Source organism: Lycorma delicatula, chromosome 8, assembly GCF_047948215.1.
Source record: "Lycorma delicatula isolate Av1 chromosome 8, ASM4794821v1, whole genome shotgun sequence".
Taxonomy (NCBI): domain Eukaryota; kingdom Metazoa; phylum Arthropoda; class Insecta; order Hemiptera; family Fulgoridae; genus Lycorma; species Lycorma delicatula.
In genome coordinates this window covers 1,529,296-1,554,805 of record NC_134462.1, presented here as the reverse complement: position 1 = coordinate 1,554,805, position 25,510 = coordinate 1,529,296, and the positions used below count along the sequence as shown (strand labels likewise).

The following is a 25,510-nucleotide window of genomic DNA, read 5'->3' as shown; positions in this document are numbered from 1 at the left end:
AAGTGAAGAGTTGCTTTTTCGCTACTAAAGAAAGCTACCTCGGGAGAGATCTGTGCAAGCATTTGTTCACACAGATTTTGGTGGTTGGCGTAGTCTACCGGGCTCAATTCCTGAAACATCATTATTTTAAAGGGTTGAAAATTAAATCGAAATAAAAAATCCTCCTCAAACTGCGATCTGAAATCTCCAAGGCAGCAACATGCCCCCGAGCAAAATTTCTTAGCGACTGATCGACGCTGTTCTCACCAGCTGTACATTTTCTGGTGTTCTGATGCGCCTGTGTCGGCTATTTCTAGTTTCCTCCAACTGCCTAACCCGGGACCGATATGTGTTCAAATTAGGAACGGGATTATCGAGCGGAATGTTGAACCGTCGCCTAAAAGTTCTACGCGTCGAGATCTCAAATAGGTTGTTTTCAAAATACGGGCGCACAGCAAAGTCACGTTGTGCTCCGATCCAAACCGTGTTGGCTACTGAAATTGAGTCACCGACGGAAGAAAGGGAGACCATGTGCACTTGCCACCTTCACCACCGCCCGACCATTGACCCTCATGACCGCTTAGTCGATTCTGCCACATTTTATTTATAAAACAGATCATTCTAGAAGTTAATGTTTGTTTGTTTTACCGATTTCAAAAGTGAAGTACGTTCATATCTCGAAAAAAGTGTGTTTGTTCAATTCTAAGTTTCACAAACAATTTTTACACGGATTTGAATACTAGATCGTGGATACCGGTGTTCTTTGGCGATTGGGTTTCCTTTAACCACACATCTCAGGAACGGTCGAACTGAAACTGTACAAGACTACACTTTATTTACACTCATACATATCATCCTAATTCATCCTCTAAGTATTATGTGAACGGCAATTACCGGAGGAAAAACAGGAAAAAGAAAGAAGCTTCACCAAACGGTCGGATTTCGATAAATATTTATTTAAATTATTCTAGTAATGCCGTTGTAAGTTTTTTTGTGGGTAATGTAAGTAAAGATTTTACAAACAAAAAACTAAAAAAATGTGTACGTAGATGATTTGTAGCCATTTAAATTTTTGTTACTGTTATTAATCGGTATAGGATTGTTACGGCATAATGATATTATTTGCTTTATGCTATTCCAGTGTTGAAAGCATTTTCACATGAATATTCAAGACAATTAGTAAAATTATGTAAAAATAAAACGAATATGTCTACATTTCTTAAAGCCTCATTTTACTCTCTTTAGTGATCTGTTTACAACATTTCTCTGCATTCTTTTCTCATTGTAGGTTACTCACCTTTGTATTTCTTGCGAACGGAATTTTTTTTTTATTCGGGAAGCGATGTTTTTTAAAAGTACTCTCATTTTCAAAAAATAAAACTAATTTAATAAACACTATAAAGGTAAAAAATAAGTTCATGAAATTCATGAGAATTATTTAAAATTGTCAAATTGTAAAAATTTTATATTTTTGAAACGTAGACAATAAAAAAATAAAAATTGGAGGCAATTCAAATTTTTTAAATTGGGGGCATGTGGGTGTGGAAGAGATTGGAAAAGATTAAATGGACGGAAAAGAGTGAAAATTGAAGAAAGTGAAGAAGATTCAACGATAATTTGTCTTCTTTTTTTTTTTAGGGAAAAACCTTTTTATATTTTATTTTATAAATTAATTGGTTTTAATGAATATACATGAACATCTTTTAACTTCTGTAAGAATATGCTTTTGTTATAAAATAAAACATATATATTACTAATTTACAAACATTAAATCTTTTTAGCCAACCATCATTCAGGGACATTGACCGTGTGAACAGAAGTTATTGTGTTTTCTTCTTTATATATATATATATAAATTCGATACGGTTTACGCTTTATTCTTTGCCCTTGACTTTTATAAGAATGGTTTATCGACGGTGTTGGATATTTGATAGTAACAACCGTAACAACAATTTGATTTTAAAGATTGGTTGAAGTGTGTTATTTTTTGTTATTATGTAAGAAGGTTTTTCATATTAAAATAGGTTCTGTCTTGTTTAAATCATATAATATATAATAAATCATATTAAATATAGATTTTTAAAAATTAAATAATTTCTAATATCTTAACATTTCGCGTAATATGTGATTACATATAAATCTTAATTGTTTATTTATAGGTTGATTTAATTTTATCAGCGTCGATTTATTAATTTTTTTTTTGTCTATTAAACGAAAGGAAATTTTAGTATTTATTTTAAAATTTTTCTTTATTTTTTTCTTTTTGTCTCAGTCATTTGACTGGTTTGATGCAGCTCTCCAACATTACCTATCTAGTGCTAGTCGTTTCATTTCAGTATACCCCCTACATCCTACATCCGTAACAATTTGTTTTACATATTCCAAACGTGGCCTGCCTACACAATTTTTTCCTTCTACCTGTCCTTCCAATATTAAAGCGACTATTCCAGGATGCCTTAGTATGTGGCCTATAAGTCTGTCTCTTCTTTTAACTATATTTTTCCAAACGCTTCTTTCTTCATCTATTTGCCGCAGCACCTCTTCATTTGTCACTTTATCCACCCGTCTGATTTTTAACATTCTCCTATAGCACCGCATTTCAAAATCTTCTAATCTTTTCTTCTCAGATATTCCGATCGTCCAAGTTTCACTTCCATATAAACCGACACTCCAAACATACACTTTCAAAAATCTTTTCCTGACATTTAAATTAATTTTTGATGTAAACAAATTGTATTTCTTACTGAAGGCTCGTTTAGCTTGTCATATTCGGCATTTTATATCTCTCCTGCTTCGTCCATCTTTAGTAATTCTACTTCCCAAATAACAAAATTTTTCTAACGACATAGTTAACCAAATTTTACAACATTGAGTTTTCAGTTGTCTTTGCGTCCATCTTATGTAACTGATGCTGCTGTTTAATCCCTGCGTTACCTGTTACTGATACAGACGATTTTTTTTAATTAGGTGGATATATTTATATATATAAATATAAATGTAGTATTTGGATTATGTCTGTTTATTTATCAAGGTTTGGTCAGTTTGTGATTTGTATTTACGAGATGGTTAGCTTGAATCAGATTATTATTTTGTTACATAATTTATTTTCATAGCTGTTTTCCGATGTAATTACAATACTTAAAGTAATATTCTCTTTGTCTTTTTATTATTTCCATTAATTTATTTCATTTGATGTAGTTGATCGGTTTTTCCACATCTATAAATTTTCTGTACACCTCTTACCGATAGTTTTTGTTAGTTCGATTTCCTAGATTGGGCCCCTTACCTTTCTGAATTCATATAGTTCTTCGACCAGTATGTTTTCTGTTCAGAATTTTCAGTAGTTACTTTGTCATCGTTTATATATTTTCCTTATCCTAGATTCCTTTTGCCCGATGTATTTGGACTGCAGAACTAGTTCATTGCTGTAAAGCCAATACATCTACTTCAGGTAAGGGATAATGCTTACATCCTTATTCCTTGTTGATTAATTTTTCGCTGAAAAAACAATTAAAATACCTGCGGCTTATTAGTACTTTTAATTGAGGACCTTTATAATAAAGAATGTAAGTAAAAAAGACCTTCTTAACAGAATAACAGCGTGTTAGTATTTTAACCAGAAATATTGAATCCTGGTTGGGTTTTGAATTTTTTTCATACGTTTTAAAAATCCATTTCATATTATCTTGGATAAGCTTTTAAGCTTATTCAGTAAATTTTATCATTAAAAAAATCGTTCTGTGCATTAGGTAGTAAAGGATTTTGTGCTTTTTTTTTACAGGGTTTTAACCTTGGTAGGCTACAATGCACACCCCAGTGGAAATGGCAAGTGGTCCACCTTCACCCACACCGCCTTGTTTAGCAAAAGATGAACAAGATAATTTTAATAACAGGTAATATTAAACTTTACATTTGAAAGAAAAATAAATATTTCTAATCTTTTTAATAGTTATTGTATTGTAGGACTATTTTTATATAAAGGCGATTCACGAAGAATGTTCTACAGATGATAATTATAAACATAGGTTCGTTCGGAGACGCTTCGTCATAGATTGTCGGCTAGAGAAAGATTTCGCCCTGATTTCTGCGCCTTCGGTAAAATTAACTCAAAATGTAATTCTTTGTACCCAAATTAAGGGATATATTTGTTGGTTTTAAATAAAATATGACCTAAAAGCAAATCCCAGAACTGTATTTGTAGTAGTTTTCGAGAAATTTGAGGTAAAAGATAAAAATCTCACGATCGGGGTCGAAAACATACTATTTTTTTTTTTGCGTAAAATAATTAAATTGGTAATCAACACATAAAGTCTTCAAACACAAATTGTGGAGAATTTGATTTTGAGTAAAATGGTACGAATAAAATCCACAGAAACTAAATAAAAAGTAAAAATTTCGAAATGTATTAAAAGCAGAACATATTTCACAAAATTTGACAGAATTTAACTGTGTATTTCAATGTAATTACATATGTATTTCATAAAATGTGTAAATTACATATACACTTTTTATGAAAAGTACATAAAATTTTATTTCATTAATAACTTCTGATATTTTTTCATGTGTTTTTAATTTTTTGTTATTATTGAATTATTATTTATTGTACTTTTTTTTACAATCGGAGATTAATAAATCAATATATTTTAATTTTTAAAAAAATTAAAAGAAAAAAGCAGACGAGGTCGGATTTGAACCGATGTGCCTTCCCGTTGTAAGATCCAAATATTTCATTAATTAAAATTTTATTTGGCTATAACTATGGAACCGATGAAAATAAGTGCCACTTACGATTTGCTATTGAAAAGCTCTCAATGAGGGCTTATTACTGCAGTTAAGAAAAAGTCCAAATTTTTTGGATCTTGAGCTTTTTTGGACACTTTTGGTCCAGCCGATTGCAATCAAAAAGGGAGGTGCACAACTAGATATTATAACAATCCTACAGCCAAAATTTCAAATCCTACGGCTAATCGTTTTTGAGTTATGCGATATACATACGCACATACAGTACGTACACACCTCACGCCGAAATTAGTCAAAATGGATTCAGGGATCGTCAAAGTGGATAATTTCGTTGAAATCTGAAAACCGAAATTTTTCGCTATCGCAATACTTCCTTTACTTCAAATAAGGAAGTAAGAAATCATCGAAAACGGTCCAGTTTAAAATTAGCTTTCTCTGAAAATAATGGTGTTATAATATAGTATATAGTATATACCCATTCGATGTGATGAACAGAATAAAAGCTTTTTTGTAGAGTGGAATATCACGTGTATTTTATGAATATTTAACATATTATTGCCCAGAAATATATGTCATTCGTAGTAGAAACAAACCAATTCGCTCTTCATTTCCCTTAATAAGCCTTGTATGAGAATGCTTGTTATTCTTGAAAAATCTATTTCGTGTTTTCATAAAAGACTAGTGTTTCGTGTCAGATCACCTACAATCGTTGCGGTTATGCCACCCGACATACACATGTAACGTATAAGGAAGTAACTTGATAAATTATGAAATAACAGTACATACACTTTTAAATGATCAAAAAGACTTGTTTCTTAAATTTAATAAATAATTAACAAATTTTATTTTACTAGTAAAGTGTAATTGTTTATAAAATTAATTTTTATACTATGTTTATTATATTACCAGGGATCTCCGTTATTCTTATTTTAAGCCAAAAAATTAATACTTTTAAAATATTTAAATTTTGTAATTTTAAAATATAGATTAAATTGTTTTCAATTTGGCATCGACTTCTGTTTATCAAAATTTAAAGAAGTATTGAAAAGATTTTTTTTAGGTAGATTTCCTAAGAAAGCTGCCTTTTGTTATGTTTCGACTTCCGGAAAATTTCGACATATCTTCGCGTTTCACATCTCCCAGTCCCGAAAACCACCGTCAGTTCAAAAATTTATATTTCACTTTCTTGTGGGCACGATAACTACCGTAAGTTTGCGCTAATCTCTTTCAAATTGATACATAAACTATAACGACCCAAAATCTCGGTCCAGTTCGTTAATGGGCATAATCGGACCGTGGAAATGGAAATGGAGGTCTTTTTCGAAAAAACAAAATATTACTGTAACTTTCTTATTAAGTAAAAATCTAATTCGTTTAGTTCCTACTATTCTTTGGATAAGGGCCTAAAATTTATACAAGTAAAGTTTTTTGATATCACCAACCATTGACCAAGAGGTTGGAAAAAATGGGGTTTAGAAGACTAAAAAATATATCTTCCTTAATAGGCGTAGTATCAAATCGGTTTAAAGTGGTCCGTTAGTTCTCTAAACATTACCTAAAACGTTTGTCTGAAACAATTTTTGATATGACCAATCCGTACGGCAAGGGATGACAAAAATATTGCTGGAGTTGTAAGAAGATAGGGGGCTTGTCGTATACTAAACATGTGAAACTTTTTTCACATGCAACCATTGTCGTATTTAGTAAATTTGAAGTTTTTGTTATCTTTAAGAAGGTAATCTTTTTTATCCCCTACTTAGACCCGGTGAAACCTACCTCCGCCTTACGACGTGCTGAAAGGGATATTTTTTTTATATTACTTGGAATATATAAGCTACTTACCAATTCATATCATATAATGGTATCATTAACAGTCTACTAATTACAGCTATTAGTGCTATTTTTATTTGCCGACGAATATTTATTTTATCTGTAGTGTTGTTTTCATTTACTGGTATTGAAGACATTGCTTTTATTTTTAATTTTTTCTTCCTGAGATTAATTTTTAACGGCATAGAAATTCGACCCCTTTCAATGCAGAATTTTGAAAAACCTAAAAAATTAGTTTTTAGATATTCACGTAAAAATTACATACACCAAAAATCAAATTGTACCTTTATTTGTTACTAAGAAATTAAAAAAAGGGTTTCAAAAACAAATTCAAAAATTCATTTTAACCCTTTAAACTCGAAATTCAAAAAAAAATATAGAAATTGGTGTTTAGATATTCACTTGAAGATTAAAACTACCAAAAAATCAATTGATATCTTCATTTGTTACCGAGAAATTACAAAAAATTCTAAATTTCATTATTACTCCACTTTAACCCTTTAAACTCAAAAAAAATCTTTTCTTAGTGTGCAGTTACATCGTAAGAAGATCGCGTATACAAATTTTCGTCAATTTATCTTCAGTAGTAAATAAAAAACGTTTACAACATCCAGATCAGCATTTTTAATACTTAAAGATTTAGCTATCTTTGAATCTCGGTATAAAATGATTAAATTAGTGAAGATATAATAGATTTGTTATTCCATTATTCTTAATGTACTTTATACAAGTTAGTTTTTCTAACTGCGGAAATTTTCCTTACGTTAGATCCTCGTAAAACAATTACTAATGCTAAGGAAAAGCGCCCTTAGTTTTTTTTTTCTAAGAATAATCATGCCCTTCACCTATATTATTTTTCAGGAGCATTTACACTTTCTTCCGCAAATTATATTCCATAAACTTTAAAATACTCTTAGATTTGTTTGAATTCAAATGATCAATTTTTTTTAACACAATAGACCGTGGAATTAAAAAGTAAGTCTATGTGTTTATAATAAAAGGAATCCAGCTTAAGTAATTTTATTTGTGCGAAGAATTTGCAATTAAGGCATTTAATTTTAAATGATTAATGAACGGTGGTTTTGTCTAACAATATTTTCTTCCTAAAATCGTACAATTTATTAATAAAGGTATATAAATGGCACGGATATCTACATAATATGTATGTGTGTGCGCGCGCGCGCGCGCGTGTGTGTTTTATGCCATGCCAGTTGTTTTGTAACAACATATTGACTCTACACAGCGTACAGCTAATTTCCAATTCAAGGTTGAAAAACATATATATATATATATATATATATATATATATATATATATATATATATATATATATATATATGTCTTTGATGATAGCTTCGTAGTAATTCAATTCATACCTGATAAATCCTTTTTTTATATATTAACTCTTACAATAACGAATACTTATTTGTAACTATTAACGCATCATTTATTCAGCGGTCGTACGTAAAGAACTAAATACGTAGAAAGTTTCTTTTCACGCACATACAACTATCATCGTAATGTAAATCAACCTATGTCAAAACGATTTTACAATTTCACATACAAGTCTCGTAATATTTTTTTCTTGATGAATCTCTCAAATTTAAGCCTCGTTTCAAAATAAAGGTATAAATTTAGAGTCTTATTTAATTGCCTATCTCTGTAGCGGAGTAATAGCGTCTCGGCCTTTTATACGGAGGTCCCGGATTCGAATCCCGGATGGGCGTGGCATTTTTCATGTGCTACAAAATTTTCATTCACAATTTTCAAACTAATGATTGTGTAAGACAGATGTGTAATGACTAAAGACAGGTTTAAAGGATCTAAAAGACTACCCCCGGTAAAGTCCATCATAGCCAGGAACGGAAGGGGTGGTGTGGCAATTGGGATCGTCACAAAGCGAGTGTCCTCCCTGCAGGGGTCAGGAATTAAAAAGTTCGGGAAAAATTAAAAAATTTTAATTTGTGATCTATTGTATATAGCAGTCGTAGAAAATTGAACTTTATTACGATGAAAGTACTTATAAAGTTACTTAAAATTCCAAAGTTTTAAGTCACTCGGATATAAAAGTAAGAGCATATTCTACAATATTTCTAAGTATTTTTTTGTCTCGTATCTCGAAAATCAGTTGATCAAAAAAAAATTTTAATTTGACTATTTATCCCTCCTTTGGATCTATTTTTGACCCGACTGAACAAGGGAGCATCAATGTACCCATAACGTTTGTTATAAACTATAATTTGTTTTAGCTTTGATGAATAACATTACACGGAATTGGACCAACCACTGCAGTAAACAGTTACTACAATAAAAGCATAATAATTACGGCTTAAAAGTCCTCCCCCAAAAAAATCAGATCCCCATTCCGTTTCAAAAAAAAAGTTACTGAATGGGACCCTGTACTTAAAATATAATATTTTTTTAATAATTATATTTTTTAATGCTTTTATTTGCAGTCGCATCAATAATTATAGTGATTAGCGACTAAAGTAACACTATCATGTAGTTTTACATAAAACGACAAAAATAAACAATAAAGAATAAACATAGAGAAGTAACAACAACAAATACAAACTAAAATACATAAATCAGACAAAAATCACTAAATCTTATACTTCATTCCGCTGTAGGAGAGGAACCGCAACAGACGTTTTATACTTTCTTTCTGGTTTAATAGAAATTTCATATCTGAACCCAGGTCTAAGTTTTGTCGGGTGGTTCCAAAGATTGGGCAATCAAAGAGCAGATGGTGCACGGACCGTCTGACCTCGCAAGCCTCACAGATCTTCTGAGGAGAGCCAAATAGATGAGTGTGGGTAAGCCTGGTGTGTCCAATCCTTAGCCGAGTTAAGATGACTTGGTCTCTTCTTTTGCTCGGGGAAGGAGGTTTTTCGAGCACATTCTCCCCGGATGTTACGTAAAGCCGTGTAAGGACTCAAAAAACCCCAATTAGAATTTAAAACTTTTTTTGGACACTTGGTTCAGTCGATTCCAATCAAAAGGGGAGGTGCACAACTAGATGTTACAACAATCCTCAATAAAAAATTTCAACATCTTACGGCTAATCGTTTTTGAGTTATGCGAGATACGTACATACAGATACGTACGTACAGACGTCACGCCGAAACTAGTCAACACATGGATTCAGGAATGATCAAAATGGATATTTCCGTTGAAATCTGAAAACCGAAATTTTTCGCGATCACAATACTTCCTTTACTTCCTACAAGAAAGTAAAAATAAAAAAGCAAAAAATAAATTTTAATAAATACTGAAGTAAGATAATGACATTATTGTATCATAGCTCTGAATAGAATCCGTTTTGTGATTTTATTTTCCCGGTTTTCATGTTTAATATATTATTAGAAATTAGTTTTATGAGGTATTACATTTTTAATTATTTTATATTTACTTCTAATAATACACAAGATCAAAATTAATTTACTGAAAACGTGCACAAAATAAAGAGACAAAGCAATCGTCTGGAAATTCCGTATTTCAGAATTTTACTACTCTTGTTATTAATATTACAAATCAAACTATAAAAACAATCTAAGAAAAGAAAAAACTAATAAACTAATCTAATAACTTTAATTGTGTTTTTAAAATATTACATTAATCAAATTAATTTAATTAATTTTTTAATTACAAATAAGTTTATTATTTATTGATGTTAAAATATTAAAACATAATACATGTTTATAAATAAGTAATTTATTTTAACGTTCATAGAATGTTTTCTTCTTTTTTCTTTGCGTGTATGTATATATAAATAAACATGTGTGTGTATATAAGAACGAGTTTCTGATATAGTTAACAGTATCACCAGATTTGACGTCACGTGAATACCCTCACGCAGGCATATCATTTTAAATATAACGACGCAAAAAATTTACATTAATACACTACAATATATTGTCACGCAATGTAATAGTAATAGTAGTTTTTTACAACGCAACACAACGTGTAAAAAAAAAAAACATTTAATACTTTATATAATAAAATAAAATCACCTCGAATTTTCAGTAATTATTATTTCTTTAAACATATAAAAATTAAGTTTTTGTTTTGTATTTTAGTTAAAAACGAATTAAATCTGTCTGTTATTTAAATTTTCATATAAAAGTTGTAAATTCTGTAAAATTATAGAATCTTCCTTTTCACGTGTAAACAGGCGTATAACACAATGAGAAAAAGTGTAACTGGGCACGAGCAAGGGGGCAAATACCAGGACGTTTGAGACTGCACATGATCAGGAATGAAGATGTATTAAAATCTTTAAGTACTTTGGTAGTAGATTTTAACATCCAAACAAAACCGGTTCCTGTACACATAATTTTAAAAGCACCTTTTTTTTAATCCGAATAAATTACCATTTTACTATTTTATAACGGTAGTTTCTATAACGGATTGGACTACTTAAATTTAAAAAATAAAACCAACATAAAAAAATCCCTTTCGGCACGCCAGAAGGCGGAGGTAGATTTCACCGGTGCTAAGTAGGGAATAAAAAAGATTTCCACCTTAAAATTAAGAAAAACTTTAAATTTACTAAATACGACAATGGTTGCATGTGAAAAAAGTTTCACATGTTTAGTATACGACAAGCCCCCCATCTTCTTACAACTCCAGCAATATTTTGGCCATTCCTTGCCGTAAGGATTGGTCATATAAAAAATTCTTTCACACAAAAGTTTTAGGTAATGTTCAGAGGACTAACGGACCATTTAAAAACCGATTCGATACTGTGCCTATTAAGGGTGGTATGATTTTTTTTGTCTTCGAAACCCCATTTTTTCCAGCGGTCCAGTGGTTGGATCAAGAAACTTTACATAGGTAAGTTTTAAAGGTACATAGGTACCTTATCCAAAGAATAGTAGGAACTTTAAACGAATTCGATATATTACTTAAGGAAAAGTTATAGGGAATTTTTTTTTGTTGAAAAAACCCTCCCATTTCCACCCTCATGGTCCTATTTGGCCCATTAACGAACTCTAGCTAGATTTTGGGCCGTTATATTTTATATATCAATTTGAAAGTGATTGGCACAAGAATTATCGTACCCATTATGATGGGTAGCATTCTTATGAAATCTATCTAAAAACCATTAATATTGTTTCCTGAGATTAGTAAGAAGTGTTTAAATATAAAACCAAAAGTGCGTATTTTATTATTAATATAATTTAACTGATAAAAAAAAAATAACTATTGAAATGGGAATCGGATTGAAACGAGATGGTAAATGGAACCGGACTATTTTTTCGGAGGCGTTGAAGTGACGAAAATAGAAGACGTTATCGAGTGGCGAACGAATGTGGCTACGTTACATCTGAGCCGCCTCGTTACCGTCACACCGCTTCTTTTGGCTTCGCGTATTCCATTTATTGTTCAATGTTGTTAAGTTTTGTGTCACCACGCCTTCGTCACACAATTTCTGTGGGCGCCCTGTGTTAGGAATCGTATATTTTTTCTACGATTTAATATCAATTCCTTCAGGAAGTAAACTTTTTGTTGCTGTAATTTTGGTCGATAAAATTTATTAAAATTGATTTTTTAAATTAATTTGAGCCTTCACTTTTTTTTAAGTATTATTTAACAATTTGGAGTTAGGGGTAGCTCCATTTATTCACTAGGGTCCTTTTATAAGGGTTGTTCTTTAATTTACAGTTGATTTTTTTTTTATTTATAAAAACAAACTTTTTTTTATAATTCATAGCCACAGGATACCTGAAATTTTTTTTGTAGTTTTTAAAGACATTTATAAAATTTGATTCAGTTTGTCGTTTCATAACTTCACAGCAACATGAAATGTTTGTTGTAGCATGTATTTAAGACTTAAAATGAAATCAGTAATCTGATGCTCCCATTCTGGCTACAAGACACCCATGTGGCATTACGAGCAGGATGGATGTTCGCGTTCTGCCTTTAAGTTCGTTCTTGGTGGAGTTGTGCGTCACCGTTGATCGTTCCTTCTTAACTCCCACTCGTTTTCCATACTTAGTAGAAAGAGCCTTATTATGCTTTCGTTAACATTTTTTATAAATCATCGAACAATTAGAAAAATTTATCCCCCAATTTATTTTAGGTAGATTTTGTAAGAAAGCTACCTATTGGAATGGGTACCGTGATTCGACTTCCGGAAAATTTCGATACATCTACCCGTTTCACATCCCTCAACAATTTACGGCAGGATAACTGCCGTAATTTTGCGCCAATCACTTTCAAATTGACACATAAAATATGACTAACCAAAATCTCGGTCGAGTTCGTTAACGGGAAAGTTCGGACCATGGAGGTAGAAATAGGGGGGGGCTTTTTCGAAAAAACAAAATATCGCTAAAACTTTCTTATTAAGTAAAATATAAAATTCGTTTAAAGTTGCTACTATTCTATGGATAAGGGCCTAAAACTTAAGTAAAGTCTTTTGATATCACCAACCATTGGCCCCGGGGATGGAAAAAATGGGGGTTGAAGACAAAAAAATCATATCACCCTTAATAGGCACAGTACCGAATCGGTTTAAAGTGGTCGTAGTCCTCTAAACATTACCTAAAACCTTTGTGTGAAAGAATTTTTTATATGACCAATCCTTACGGCAAGGAATGGCCAAAATTTTTCTGGAATTGTAAGAAGATGGAGTTTGTCGTATGATAAACATATGAAACTTTTTCTTATGCAACCATTGTCGTATTTAGTAAATTTGAAGTTTTTGTTAACTTAAAGGTGGAAATATTTTTTATCTCCAACTTAGCACCCGTGAAATCTACCTCCCCTTTTTAAGTCTGAACTTGCAAAATAATCCATACTGTGGATGTCAAGACCTGTGAACTGCGCCTGGAATTTTTATTTCTTGTCTAGTAGTGCAAAATATTGCCTATTGTTAAATCAATGTCTTGTAATCACCTTTAAACATGAAAAATATTAATACGTAAATAAAATTAATATTTTATTCTTATCGGTACTTAATACATTTTATAGATCACGTCAGGAGTTTTTGATCAAGAAAGCGAAATTTTAGATTTCTCCTGGAATTTTCCAGATCCTTAAAATTATTCTTCTCGAATAATTTTTATTGTTTAGTTTGTAAATGTAAACATACCTAGAAATAAAATTTATATTTCAAAAATTAGGTTTATTTATCACAGAAATCTGTTAATTTAAATTAAGTTTCTCAGTCAAATTCCATGATTATAAATTCTTTTTCTGTATTTATAAATAAACGATAGAGGATTTTAAATTAAGGAGTTACATAAAAGCTGCCAAAGTATTGCATGACATTCCGGGCTATTAATAACGGGAATAAATTTTACGAAACGTTTTTATAAAAATATTCATTATGTTATTTGCTTAAGTAAAGTGTTCTTTAAATTTAACCCCCTCCCCTCAATAAAGGCTAAAATAATAAAAAGAAGATTTTCAAAAAACGTTTTTACGTTTCAGGTCCGGGGAGATTAATTTATAATTATATAATAATAATTATAAATTATTATTTATAATTAAATAGTTAAAAATCCACCTTACCAGCAAATAAAAAACACGTTCTCTAGATCTTTTGGCTTTTCAAATCATCTTCAGGAGATTAAAATATTATATAAAAGTCAAAAATTAATTATCGTTATTACTGTTTGCTTTTCAAAAGTATACTGAAGAAAATATAAAGTCTGCTCTGGAGGAATAAAATAAAATTAACAGAAACCATGTTATCAGGAATGATATTTTAATTGTATGGCTATTATTTGTTCATGTTTATATTTAGGACACGTTTAATTTATCCTCTTTAAAAAATTTTTGTTCGTTAGAGTTTTGTAAAAGTATTAGAATTGTACGCATGACCGTTATCGATATGTTCAGCATAATTAGAATTTTCTGGTATGTACTTCTACGCGTATAGAAAATATACGTTTGTTCATACCGATATACGTATCACAATCTTTACAGTTTAGACTATATTCTCCCTATTTATTAAAGTTAGAATCATTATTATTATAATTATTATTAAAATATTTAATTTATTATTTGTTGTGCTGCTGGAGTTATGTTAATTTATTGACTATCGCGTATTTTTTTATATGTATTTTCTGTTTTTTTCTGGTAATAATTTTATTATTTATTCTTCTATATAATCTGTTTATTGTATTAATATGATATCTATTTGTATGAGCAGTATTTTTAATTATTTCAGTTTCTTTGTTTAGAGCAACTTTGTCATATTTTAAATAATCTATTAAGAAATTTTAAAAAAAATGTTTGAAAAATATTTAACCCGAAAAAGGGTGAGAGAGCAAAATAACAAAAAACAATTATTTCAGTCATAAGAGTTGGGGGTTCATCTTTGAAAAAAACTTTTTTGGAATTTATAAATTGTCGGTAGAAATTTGCTTTAATAAGGGTTTTTTCAAAAATACCTGCAAAGATAATCGAAATCGGTTTTTGCGATATTCCTCAACCCCTTAAAGAAAAAAAAAAAAAAATGATCAATACCACATACATAGAAATATTTGAACCAAATTTGATGAAAATAGGTTCAGTTAATCTTGAGATATAAGGCCAAAAGCAGTGCGACATATGTACATACATATACCATATTCGCCGGGGAAGAAAGATCGATAATTTACTTTTTAAATTTATTATTATCATATAGAATAAAATAATAACGAAAAATATTTATTTATTTGTTTTCTTTATTTTTTTTATACACGATTTGTTTCTTAAAATAAATTTATATCCTTCTCGCAAGTTATCCATTGCATTTGAAGTATAAAATTTTAATTTTTTTAATAACCCACACACTATTTAGAATTTCCCGAAAAAAAATTAGCCGAAAATATTTTCTCCTTTGCTTTTTCTGTTTAGCAAGATCTACTATTCAAATCCTTATAAAAGTAACTGTCTTTACTAGGATTTGAACCTTAGAACTCTCGAAAAGTTTTTTATTTAGAATTATGGCTGTATCTTAATCATTTTTAAACTATTTTAAAAGATTTTTTTTTAATTTTTTATCACCATTTATGGATTACTTTCTTAGAGAAGCCTCCAAAATGAAAAAAAGGTTTCCGATTTCAAATTTGTAACGCTCATAATACATTTTATTAATATTATGATATACATCATTGAAGATATATATATTTATGATAGACATATGAAGATATTATGTGTTTATATGTACTCTATGCTAACTTATGGCTAAAATTTTGTTGTTCGAAAATCTTCAAAACTACTCGATCAATTTCATTGAAATTTAGATATGTTGTAGTAGTATATCTAAAGTGCATGTGCAAATTTAATTGGTTGAGTAGTTCTTAAGTTACGCTCAATTTAAGGTCAAAAATATTTGAGCGGAACAAATTAGAAGCGTGTTTCGTTATTACCATTCCAAGATTTCTCGTTGACTTTTTTTTATCTGTACTATCTGATTTTAGCCGTATTAAACCAAATAGAAAAAAAACATATTAAAACCAAATTAAATTAACGAAAAGTCGGTCGTCTTCTTGCATAGAACTGCCGAAGACTTTTTGAAATTAAAAATAAATATAATTCATTTTATTATTATATTCTTTTTTATTGCATTGTATCAATTTTTTAAAATATAAAAACTAATTTTTAGATTGAAACAATACCGTAATTCTTTTTTTTTTATTTTAATATTTTTTTCAATTTTTCAAAAATAATACTCGTAATCGGAAAGTATTTTTTATTCTAACAACTTTATTTTAACAAGCTTAGTTATGTCATTTTTAAAAATATAACTTTAAATTCAATTTTCTTAATTTTATAGTATTTAAAATTAAATTTGTTTTTATCCTATTGTAGACATTTTAATTCCTGCGTTTGTTTTTGTTTTGTGTTTTTTTTAAGAATTAGAAAAACTCTTCTATTTAGGCAGCACGATAGTGATACGGTTAAACTAGATTAAAATTATATAAAAAAAAAAAAAAATCACTAAATGTTATTTGAAATTTGTAATAAAGATGAACGTGTCAAGTTTGTAAACAGCTAGATGTTCTACTTCAAAGAGATTTTTTTTTCTCCATCTTTTAACATACAGGGGCAACCAGGAATCGCCGTTAGGCATCTCGTTAGTCGGCTCCGCATGTGATGGCGGATGTTTATTCCCCCCACCCATCCTATCTTCGTCCACTATGGGACTCACCCATCGGGGTCTCCTACATATCTCCGAGGAGATAACCGAACCTCCCATTCGGGAAAGTCCAGATACCCCTCAATGTAGGAGCTGTTCTTCCCGGCCCTATCCTGATGTTCCGGACATATATTCCATATGGCCTTCACAGCGCGCCCTCCCGCTCATACCTTGAGGGTCTCCCTTGACATCATCGTAAGTACACAGACATGCCCGTTCTTGTGGGTGAGCATGCCCAGGCATCCTAGTCACGGGAGCTGCCTCCCTGTCCCTAGACGCCGCCATAATTCGTAACCCCTTTTTTATCTCTCTTTTTTTTTAAGGGGCTCCCTGTTAAAATTTTTCCTTCAAAATCTTCCCAACCATATTTGCCACCTCCATCCACATATCTTCATTCGTCAACATACTATTGATTACAGTCTCTGGTGTTGTTGCTGTATACCTGTCTCTTATGTCATCCCGCTTACGGCATCTAAACACACTGTGTTCAACACTATCGATCTCTTGGCAATCCCTGCAAACAGGAGATCTTCGGAGCTTAAACCGATGTAAGTACTCACCGAAATCACCATGTCCTGATAAGAACTGAGTGAAACTGTAACTAATCTCGCCATGGCGCCGTCCCACCCAGCATCCTATATCTGGGATAAGTCTCCTCGTCGAACCGCCTTTTAAAGACGCTGCCTACCTTTCCTGCCAGTCGTTCATTATTTTCGCCCTCGCCTCTATTTTAGGTGTCCCCTTGAATCTCAATACCCTCTCTTCCGCCAACAGATCGATAGGCGGAGAGCCGGCAATGACACACACAGCATCATAGGAGACTGTCCTATATGCGCATGATACACGCAGGAGCAGTCTCCTATGTAACGATGCCATCTTACTGTTGTACTTTTGGATATCCAGTCCTCTTTTCCACACCGATGCACCATACAATAGCACCGAAGTTACCGTTGCTGCAATTTTCTTCTTCTTTCGCTCCTTAGGGCCCAACGCGTTGCACATCAGCCGAGAAACTGCCGATAGCACCTTCTCAGCCTTATTGCAAGCTACTCTGGTCTCTTTTGTATCGCCTTTTACTTCAAAGAGATTTAGTGGAATCTTCATCACGTTCTATATTTTGTATGTTCACCATTTTTAACTATTCCACTAAAATTATTCCAGTTTATAGAATTTTATTTATCAGATTATTCCATTATTAAAGTTCAGCATTATAAAATTAATTTTTTTTTCATTATTCGTTAAATGTTCGTGTGATAAACTTTATTACTATGTATTCATCTGAATTTTTAATAAAATATTTTTTCCTTCTCTCTGATAATACAAAAGACAAATATTTCCAGGAAAAGTATTAAAAACTAATTTAAATATCTTAATTACAGTATCGTGTATATATTTTCTCAAAGTTTTTCTGGTTCTTGTTAATTTCAGAAAAAATAAAACATTTTTATAGATTTTAAGAATAATATTACATCGTCCTGAAGTATTTTTTCTAAAAAAATAGATTAATTTTTTTTTAACAACAATAACTATTTTTTTTAATTTAAAAAAAACTCGTATTTGTAGATGAATAGATAGAAAACTAAAATTACTTTTCATTATTGTATTAACTTATATTTTTAAATTGATTAGAGGAAGAGCTACTGATTTTGGTGACGTATTACCTGACTTTTTAGTTGATTTGCACGTATCGAAAATTAATAAAATATTTAAAAGCCTTTGATTTATTACTGGAATTTTATTCGTAGCTCTTCGTTATAATCTTGTTCGATCAATTTTAGAATATACTATATTACATGGAGTTACTTTTCTAAAAATAATAAAAATGTTAAGTGTTCAATTTATGTTTTTAATACCTTTGTTCCTTAGACAATATATTAGAATATATCCATTTAATGTTACATTAATTTATTTATCAGATACACACAGTAATCTACTATGAAATCTTCTGTAAGTTATAAGCTAAACTCGTCGGTTTCATTTTCCTTCTTAAACTGTCATCAAGTAACGTTATTGATAATGGATGGTTGGTTATTATAAAAAAAAATCAATGATGTCAGTTATCTTCGTGCGAAACAAATTTTTATTGTTCAAAAAATACTTAAATTATATGTTATTAATAAGTTTGACCGTAAAGATTTGTAATTATTCAAGTGATTATTACTTTGTTAATTCCAATCAAGCATACTTAACACAATCAGCTCACACAATTTTTCTTCCGTTTACGTTTTTATGTTGTTGTATTTATTAAATTTATTTATTTATTTTATGTAATTGTATTGTATTTATTAAAGTAAATATTTACGCATACTGGATATTAACAAGGGCGATCCTTCCATAGTTATTCAATAGCTAAGTGAAATTTAGTAAATGCTCCTACTTCGAAACTATATTTTATTATTTTTTGTACTATATTTTTTGATAGTAGATTATTCCATCTGAAGGACTCAGGGGTTCCCAGGGTGAGGGCTCAAACGTTTTAAATAGATAAAGAGGATAGGCTTAACACACATACGTTATCTAAAGGGCATTGTAAAAACTATCACTCTCTCTTTTTCCCTGTTTAGCCTCCGGTAACTACCGTTTAGATAATTCTTCAGAGGATGAAAGAGGATGATATGTATGAGTGTAAATGAAGTGTAGTCTTCTACATTCTCAGTTCGACCGTTCCTGAAATGTGTGGTTAATTGAAACCCAACCGCCAAAGAACACCGGTATCCACGATCTAGTATTCAAATCCGTGTAAAAATAACTGGCTTTACTAGGACTTGAACGCTGTAACTCTCGACTTTCCAAATCGGCTGATTTGGGAAGACGCGTTAACCACTAGACCAACCCGATAGGTCTGGTTAAAAACTATCAGGCTACGACTAACCTAACCAAAATGGCGGCCATTTATTGTTTATAATAGCTTGTTCCAAAAATGGTGTACTACATTTCTCAAATAGTTTTCTCATGCCAAAAAATTAATCGTTTTCAGGTAAGTCTTCTTCCTTTTATATTATAGGTATTCCTGCCTGTACTCCAAAAACGCTCTATCTTTTCCTTTGACGTCCCAGGGATATCATTCCATCTGGTACATAGATTAACGCTTGCTTCCGCAACCTACTCTCCTAAATTTTATCAAGGTGCTGCCGCCAACTCTCAAAATATTCCGTAATTATTTCCTGAACTGTAAAGATTCCTAAATTTGCTCTTATTTCCGTATTCCTTATTCTATCTTCTCTTGTACACCCATGCATACGATTAGGAACATCATCTCTATCGAATTGATTTTATAGTAGTCTCTCTTTGACATGATATGTCTCGCTCCCATTCAAGTGAGCCGGCACTATTACAGTTCTATAAAATCGTAGCCAAGTATCCTTCTTCGTAAGATTATTCAATGCTCTGTGAATCGTCCCACACACAAACTGAAATCGATTAATCGTATACATATTACGATCATATTGGTAAGAAATATCACCCCCCAACGTATTACTTATTAGATACCTGGTCCAAAACTCTTGTCATATATTGATATTTTACTTCTAACAGATTCCTTCCTTTAGAAAAAAGCAAGTTGTCTCCTACCTTCATCTTGCAGAAAAATTCAGACCACACCACCCGGCTATTTCAAGAAGTTTAAACAAAACAGCCTTCTCTGTAAATTATCTTCACTGTCCTGTAATACATTTACATCATCCGCAAACATCGAACAGCCAACAATATCACGATGGTTTAATTTTATCCCTAACTCCAATTGTTCCTTCCAACTTTTGATTACGTCATTTATATAAATATTAAAAAGATTAGGTGAAAGACTGCCCGCTTGTCGGACACCATGATTAACTAAAATTTTCTCAGATATTTCAAAGCCTGTGTCGATAATTATTTTTGTCCACTCGTAAACACTCCTAACCGTATTTATTAGATATTGCGCATAACTATCCTTCCGAAGTATTTCCAATAACACATTTCTGTATACTTTATCTAATGCATTTTCAAGGTTCACTAAGCCTATACGGGTCTCTAAATTAAACTCTCTGCGTTTTTCAATTATTTTTCTGATGTTAAAAACATTATCCGTACATGATCTCCCCTTCCTAAAACCGTTCTACTCCTCCATCAATAAAGCCTCAGAAAATTTTCTTATTCGTCTATTATTAACCCTACTCTTATTTTGTTCTTTCCGGAACCACCATACGGTGATTCCGGAGGTTAATACCGTTTGTACGGTAACACGTACAGACACGTACGGTAACCGTTCAGATAATACTTCAGAGGATGAATGAGGATGATATGTATAAATGTAAATGAAGTCTAGTCTTGTGGAGACTCAGGTCGACAATTCCTGAGATGTGTGGTTAATTGAAACCCAACCACCAAAAAACACCGGTATCCACGATCTAGTATTCAAATCCGTGTAAAAATAACTGACTTTACTAGGACTTGAACGCTGGAACTCTCGACTTCCAAATCAGTTGACGGGAGGACGCGTTCACCACTAGTCCAACCCGGTGGGCTAATAACCATACTATAAATTTTATACGCACAATTAAGTAGATTAATACCTCTATAATTATTTAACTACTTCTATCCTTTTTCTTGAAAATCGATTTTACCAAGTCAATTTTCCAAGATTCTGGGATTTTGAACTGTTCCCAGTATTCATTCTTCAAATGTAATAATCGCAGTTCAAAGAAAAGACTCGCTATTACAAAAACTCTTCATCAGCCTATCCGGTTCTGCCTTCCGATTTTGCGCACCCTTCAGCGCTTTTACAAGCTCCTGTATAGTCAATAATCCCATATAAACTCTACGTCTCAACGCCTCCCGATCTCGTGCACCATCCTTCTCACTTGACCCCACTTTCCTGTAATGTATCCATTCCCTCATTGGACTCATATTAAACCGAACCGCATTCCGTTCTATCTTATTCAAACGCTTCATCAATTTACAAGCCACTTGTTGTCCCCCAAATACGTCTTTTCCTCTATCTTTCTTATAAACTTCTCCCTTGAATCTTTGTGAGCCTTTCTTATCGGAGTTTTAACAAGTTTTCTTTTGGCTTTGTGAGTCTTCCTTGTCTCTTCTGTGTTTCTCTGCAAATGTAATCTATAGATTACAAACACTTCCTTATTTTCCGCTTCCTTATTTTCTCCTATTACTCTATGCATATCATAATCATTCCAAACCTTCAAACCTTTTATGTTATTTATTTTTTTCATTTTCCCTAAAGCTTCAAAATCCGCTTTCTGTACACTCTTTCGAACATTGATCCATTCCGTGTTCACTTCATACGAGTTAGGAACTTCATTAATATATCCCTGAAGCCGTGGCTAATATAATTTTGAAATACTAGGTTCTTGCAATAAATGAATTATAAAAACCTCCCGACTTGGCAATCGCTTCTGATCAGAACCCGTACGTTTCCACCAAGTAATTAAATTGATCTTTGCCATAAAAAAAATCTATGCCAACATCACAGCCTGAAAAGACTTGACATCCTCAACATTCAAAACCAACTCCTCATTAACAATCACATGTTAATGAGGAGTTGGTTTTACTACGCCTATCACAATATAGGTATAAGAGATCTGATACTTCTAGCACGTCTCGTAAACTTATGAATATCATTTCTCCTATAAAAAGTGTATGACGATTTTGAGCTTATTAAAAAGCGTGAAATCCCTCAGTACTGCACCATTCTGATTCAATCTGTCTTCATCAAAAGTTACAACAACCTCAGGTGTCGGTGTATTTTCCACTCTCGCGTTCATATCTCCTACAATTACCACGTGCTTATTCTTATATTCATTAAAAACATTGTGAAGGTTTTCATATAACAACGCTGTTTCCTTTTCGTTCACCTCTTAAGGTGCATTCACACCTATCACTACCAAGGTTGTACAGTATCTTAACGTTTGTTACAACTATTCACTTATATACTTATACTAGTAGCGTTAGATAAAATGTCTGGGGTCAAGAGGTATGGGGAATTGACCAGTTCCTTTCTCTTTTAAAAGCATAGAAAAAGATTTTAATATATACGATAATTTAAATATTTGTATCTGTAACCATCAGATTACAGATACATATATTTAATTTTATTATTAATTTTAAAAATTAATCCTCCCTCCCTACCTCATACAAACCCGCTTCTTCTCAGACTGAATTTTTAAACAAAATATACGTTACTAAAGTACTGCATTAACAATATAAGATTTCTGAATTGTTGTTTGTTTATTTTTTTAATTAAATTTTGCTAGGCGTTTTTTTTAACAATTAAAACATTTTAAGTCAATTAGCATTTAAAAAAAAAGTATTTTAGAAGTAAAATTTTTAGAACTATTTCTAAAAACCTTCTCATTTATGCCAAGAAACACGGGTAACAAATTTGGTTGCGATTTGGTGAGGCTGCCACCTTTTTCTTTTTTTTTCCCGTTTAGCCTCCGGTAACTACCGTTTAGATAATTCTTCAGAGGATGAATGAGGATGATATGTATGAGTGTAAATGAAGTGTAGTCTTGTACATTCTCAGTTCGACCGTACCTGAGATGTGTGGTTAATTGAAACCCAACCACCAAAGAACACCGGTATCCACGATCTAGTATTCAAATCCGTGTAAAAATAACTGGCTTTACTAGGACATGAACGCTGTAACTCTCGACTTCCAAATCAGCTGATTTGGGAAGACGCGTTAACCGCTAGACCAACCCGGTGGGTTGAGGCTGCCACCTTACAGCTTCTGAACGTAACCCGGGTTTCATTCATTGAACCGCCTCCTAGGCTCATCTACTCTTTACGTCGTTGGAAATTCTCCTCATCCGCCGTTGATCAGTTATTTAATAGGTAGTGCAGACCACTTTTGAAACTAGGTTACTTTTTTATTTCTTCCCCTCCCTAAAGATTTGCATGTTTTTTACTTGGAAATAATTCATAGTAGCAGGAAATATTGATATTAACAATAACCAGGTTGGAGAAATAATCCAATAACCAAATATAACCATTTATATTACCATTCTTATAACCGTTTATTTTATAAATATAATCTAATCAAACTTAACATACGTTCGCTTCGTTCGCTAACCTTGATTAACATTAATGTTGGGTATTTAGATAATAAATACTCAAAATAAATACTATAAATAGATATTGCAATTATTTATTAAAATAATCAAAACGTTACTGTTAATTAGTCGAGCGTAGGTTAAGTTTGGTTGGATTATATTTATAATTTATATCTATAATTATAATCAATAATGCTTATATTTTTAATCTGTGTAATATATTAATATGGAAAATGTTTAAAATAACCGGTATAAAACAGCAAGTTAGTGTTATTTCTCCAACCTGGTTATTGTTAATATCAATATTTCCTGCTAATATTAGTTATCTCTAGATGAAAAACTTGCAAACGTTTCGCGGGTGGCGAGGGGTGGGGGAGAAACGAAAAGGTACTGAAACTTGCTACGAAAAATATTAAAATATTTTAGTTTTGGTTAGGGATATTATTGTTCAAAAATGTTTAAGTAAAAATTTTTGTAAATTAATATCCTTTAAAAGAATTTGTCACAACCCTACCCTTTACATTTAACATTTTTGAGTTGCCCCTACGGGTATTTAGGGTATAATGGTAAAATATTTCGTATATCTTGTATATTAAGCCGAAAGTTTGTCTGTTTGCTACAGGATTACGCGAGAACCAACCGATCGATCCCTTTAAAATTTTCAGAATACATTCCTGTTTTTCCAGGGAAGGTTTTAAGCCATAGATCGAGGCGCTAGTTCCTTTCGGTGTAAAGTTGTAAATTTCTCCTTATCAGAAATCTGTGTACTTAGTTTTTATTGTTAAATTTAAATACTCTACTATTCTATCTTTTGTAATTTATTTTATTTTTAAGGTATTTATAAAGTTTGTATACTTTAATTGTTATTTATCAGTATTATTCTCACAACCATGAGGTTCAGCCAAAGTGTTCTGGCTGGACCCCTGAAGTGAACCCGGCCGGCTAGTGTTTATATATATATATATATATATATATATATATATATATATATATATATATATGTGTGTGTGTGTGTGTGTGTGTGTGTGTAATTACAATTTAAATTCTTACAATTATCAAATAAACAAAATTAAAAAATATATAAATTTAACTTTTGAGTTTTTTCAATTCTATAAACATTCATCCACAGTATAATCATCAAACCTGTAATCTGATAATAACACTCATTAAACTTTTTTTTTTAAAAGAAAAGAAAAAAATAACCTCACCTCATTCCTTAGCCTGATTTTAAGTTTGCGGCTTAATTTTTTTATTTAGTTTATAAATGTTGCTAACATGCTTTGATACTTATGATATTAAGCATTACTGTACTGTAATTGGGCCAACGTTTACAATTTTTTTATTAATTTGATTTTATTCTACGTTTTATATTGAGATTGTATTTGCATCTCTTAATCAATTTTATGTTAATTGCTTTCTAATTTTATTTTTTCAAGTTTTTATTAAGCTGTGAATGTGTATGTAAATAAATTTACCACGATTTTCTTATCTTCATAAAAATTCATACGTCATATATATCAATTAAATAATTATTAAATTACAATCGGCTGTATTCTATTTAATTAACTATTAAAACTTACAAATTACAGTTATACAATTACTTAAAATGTACTATCCATTAACACTATAATAAAAGTTAATTATAGAATTATAATTCCAAGCGCCTTAAAACTTGATATAATTTAATTATTATAAATATAGTAATATAAATATAATTTATAAATATTACAACGAATACTATGTTTATAACTAGTGTATTTAGGTTACAGTAATT

At 31.2% G+C, this 25,510-nt stretch overlaps 1 protein-coding gene across 4 annotated transcripts in view; it reads left to right on the top strand.

Annotated features, from left to right (window-relative positions):
- The window catches only part of wnd (Mitogen-activated protein kinase kinase kinase 13 wallenda), a 289,172-nt gene that overhangs the window by 118,635 nt on the left and 145,027 nt on the right, over positions 1–25,510 (top strand). For 3 of the 4 annotated variants that reach the window (XR_012757489.1, XR_012757488.1, XM_075373957.1), the window contains exon 2: positions 3,761–3,872. The exons of the other annotated variant lie outside the window; for it this stretch is intronic. Coding sequence is in view for 1 of the 3 variants with exons in the window: in XM_075373957.1 (XP_075230072.1) it covers positions 3,784–3,872 (89 nt within the window). In the remaining 2 variants the exon portion in view is untranslated. The remainder of the gene's footprint in view (positions 1–3,760; positions 3,873–25,510) is intronic. 4 annotated transcript variants of the gene reach the window in all.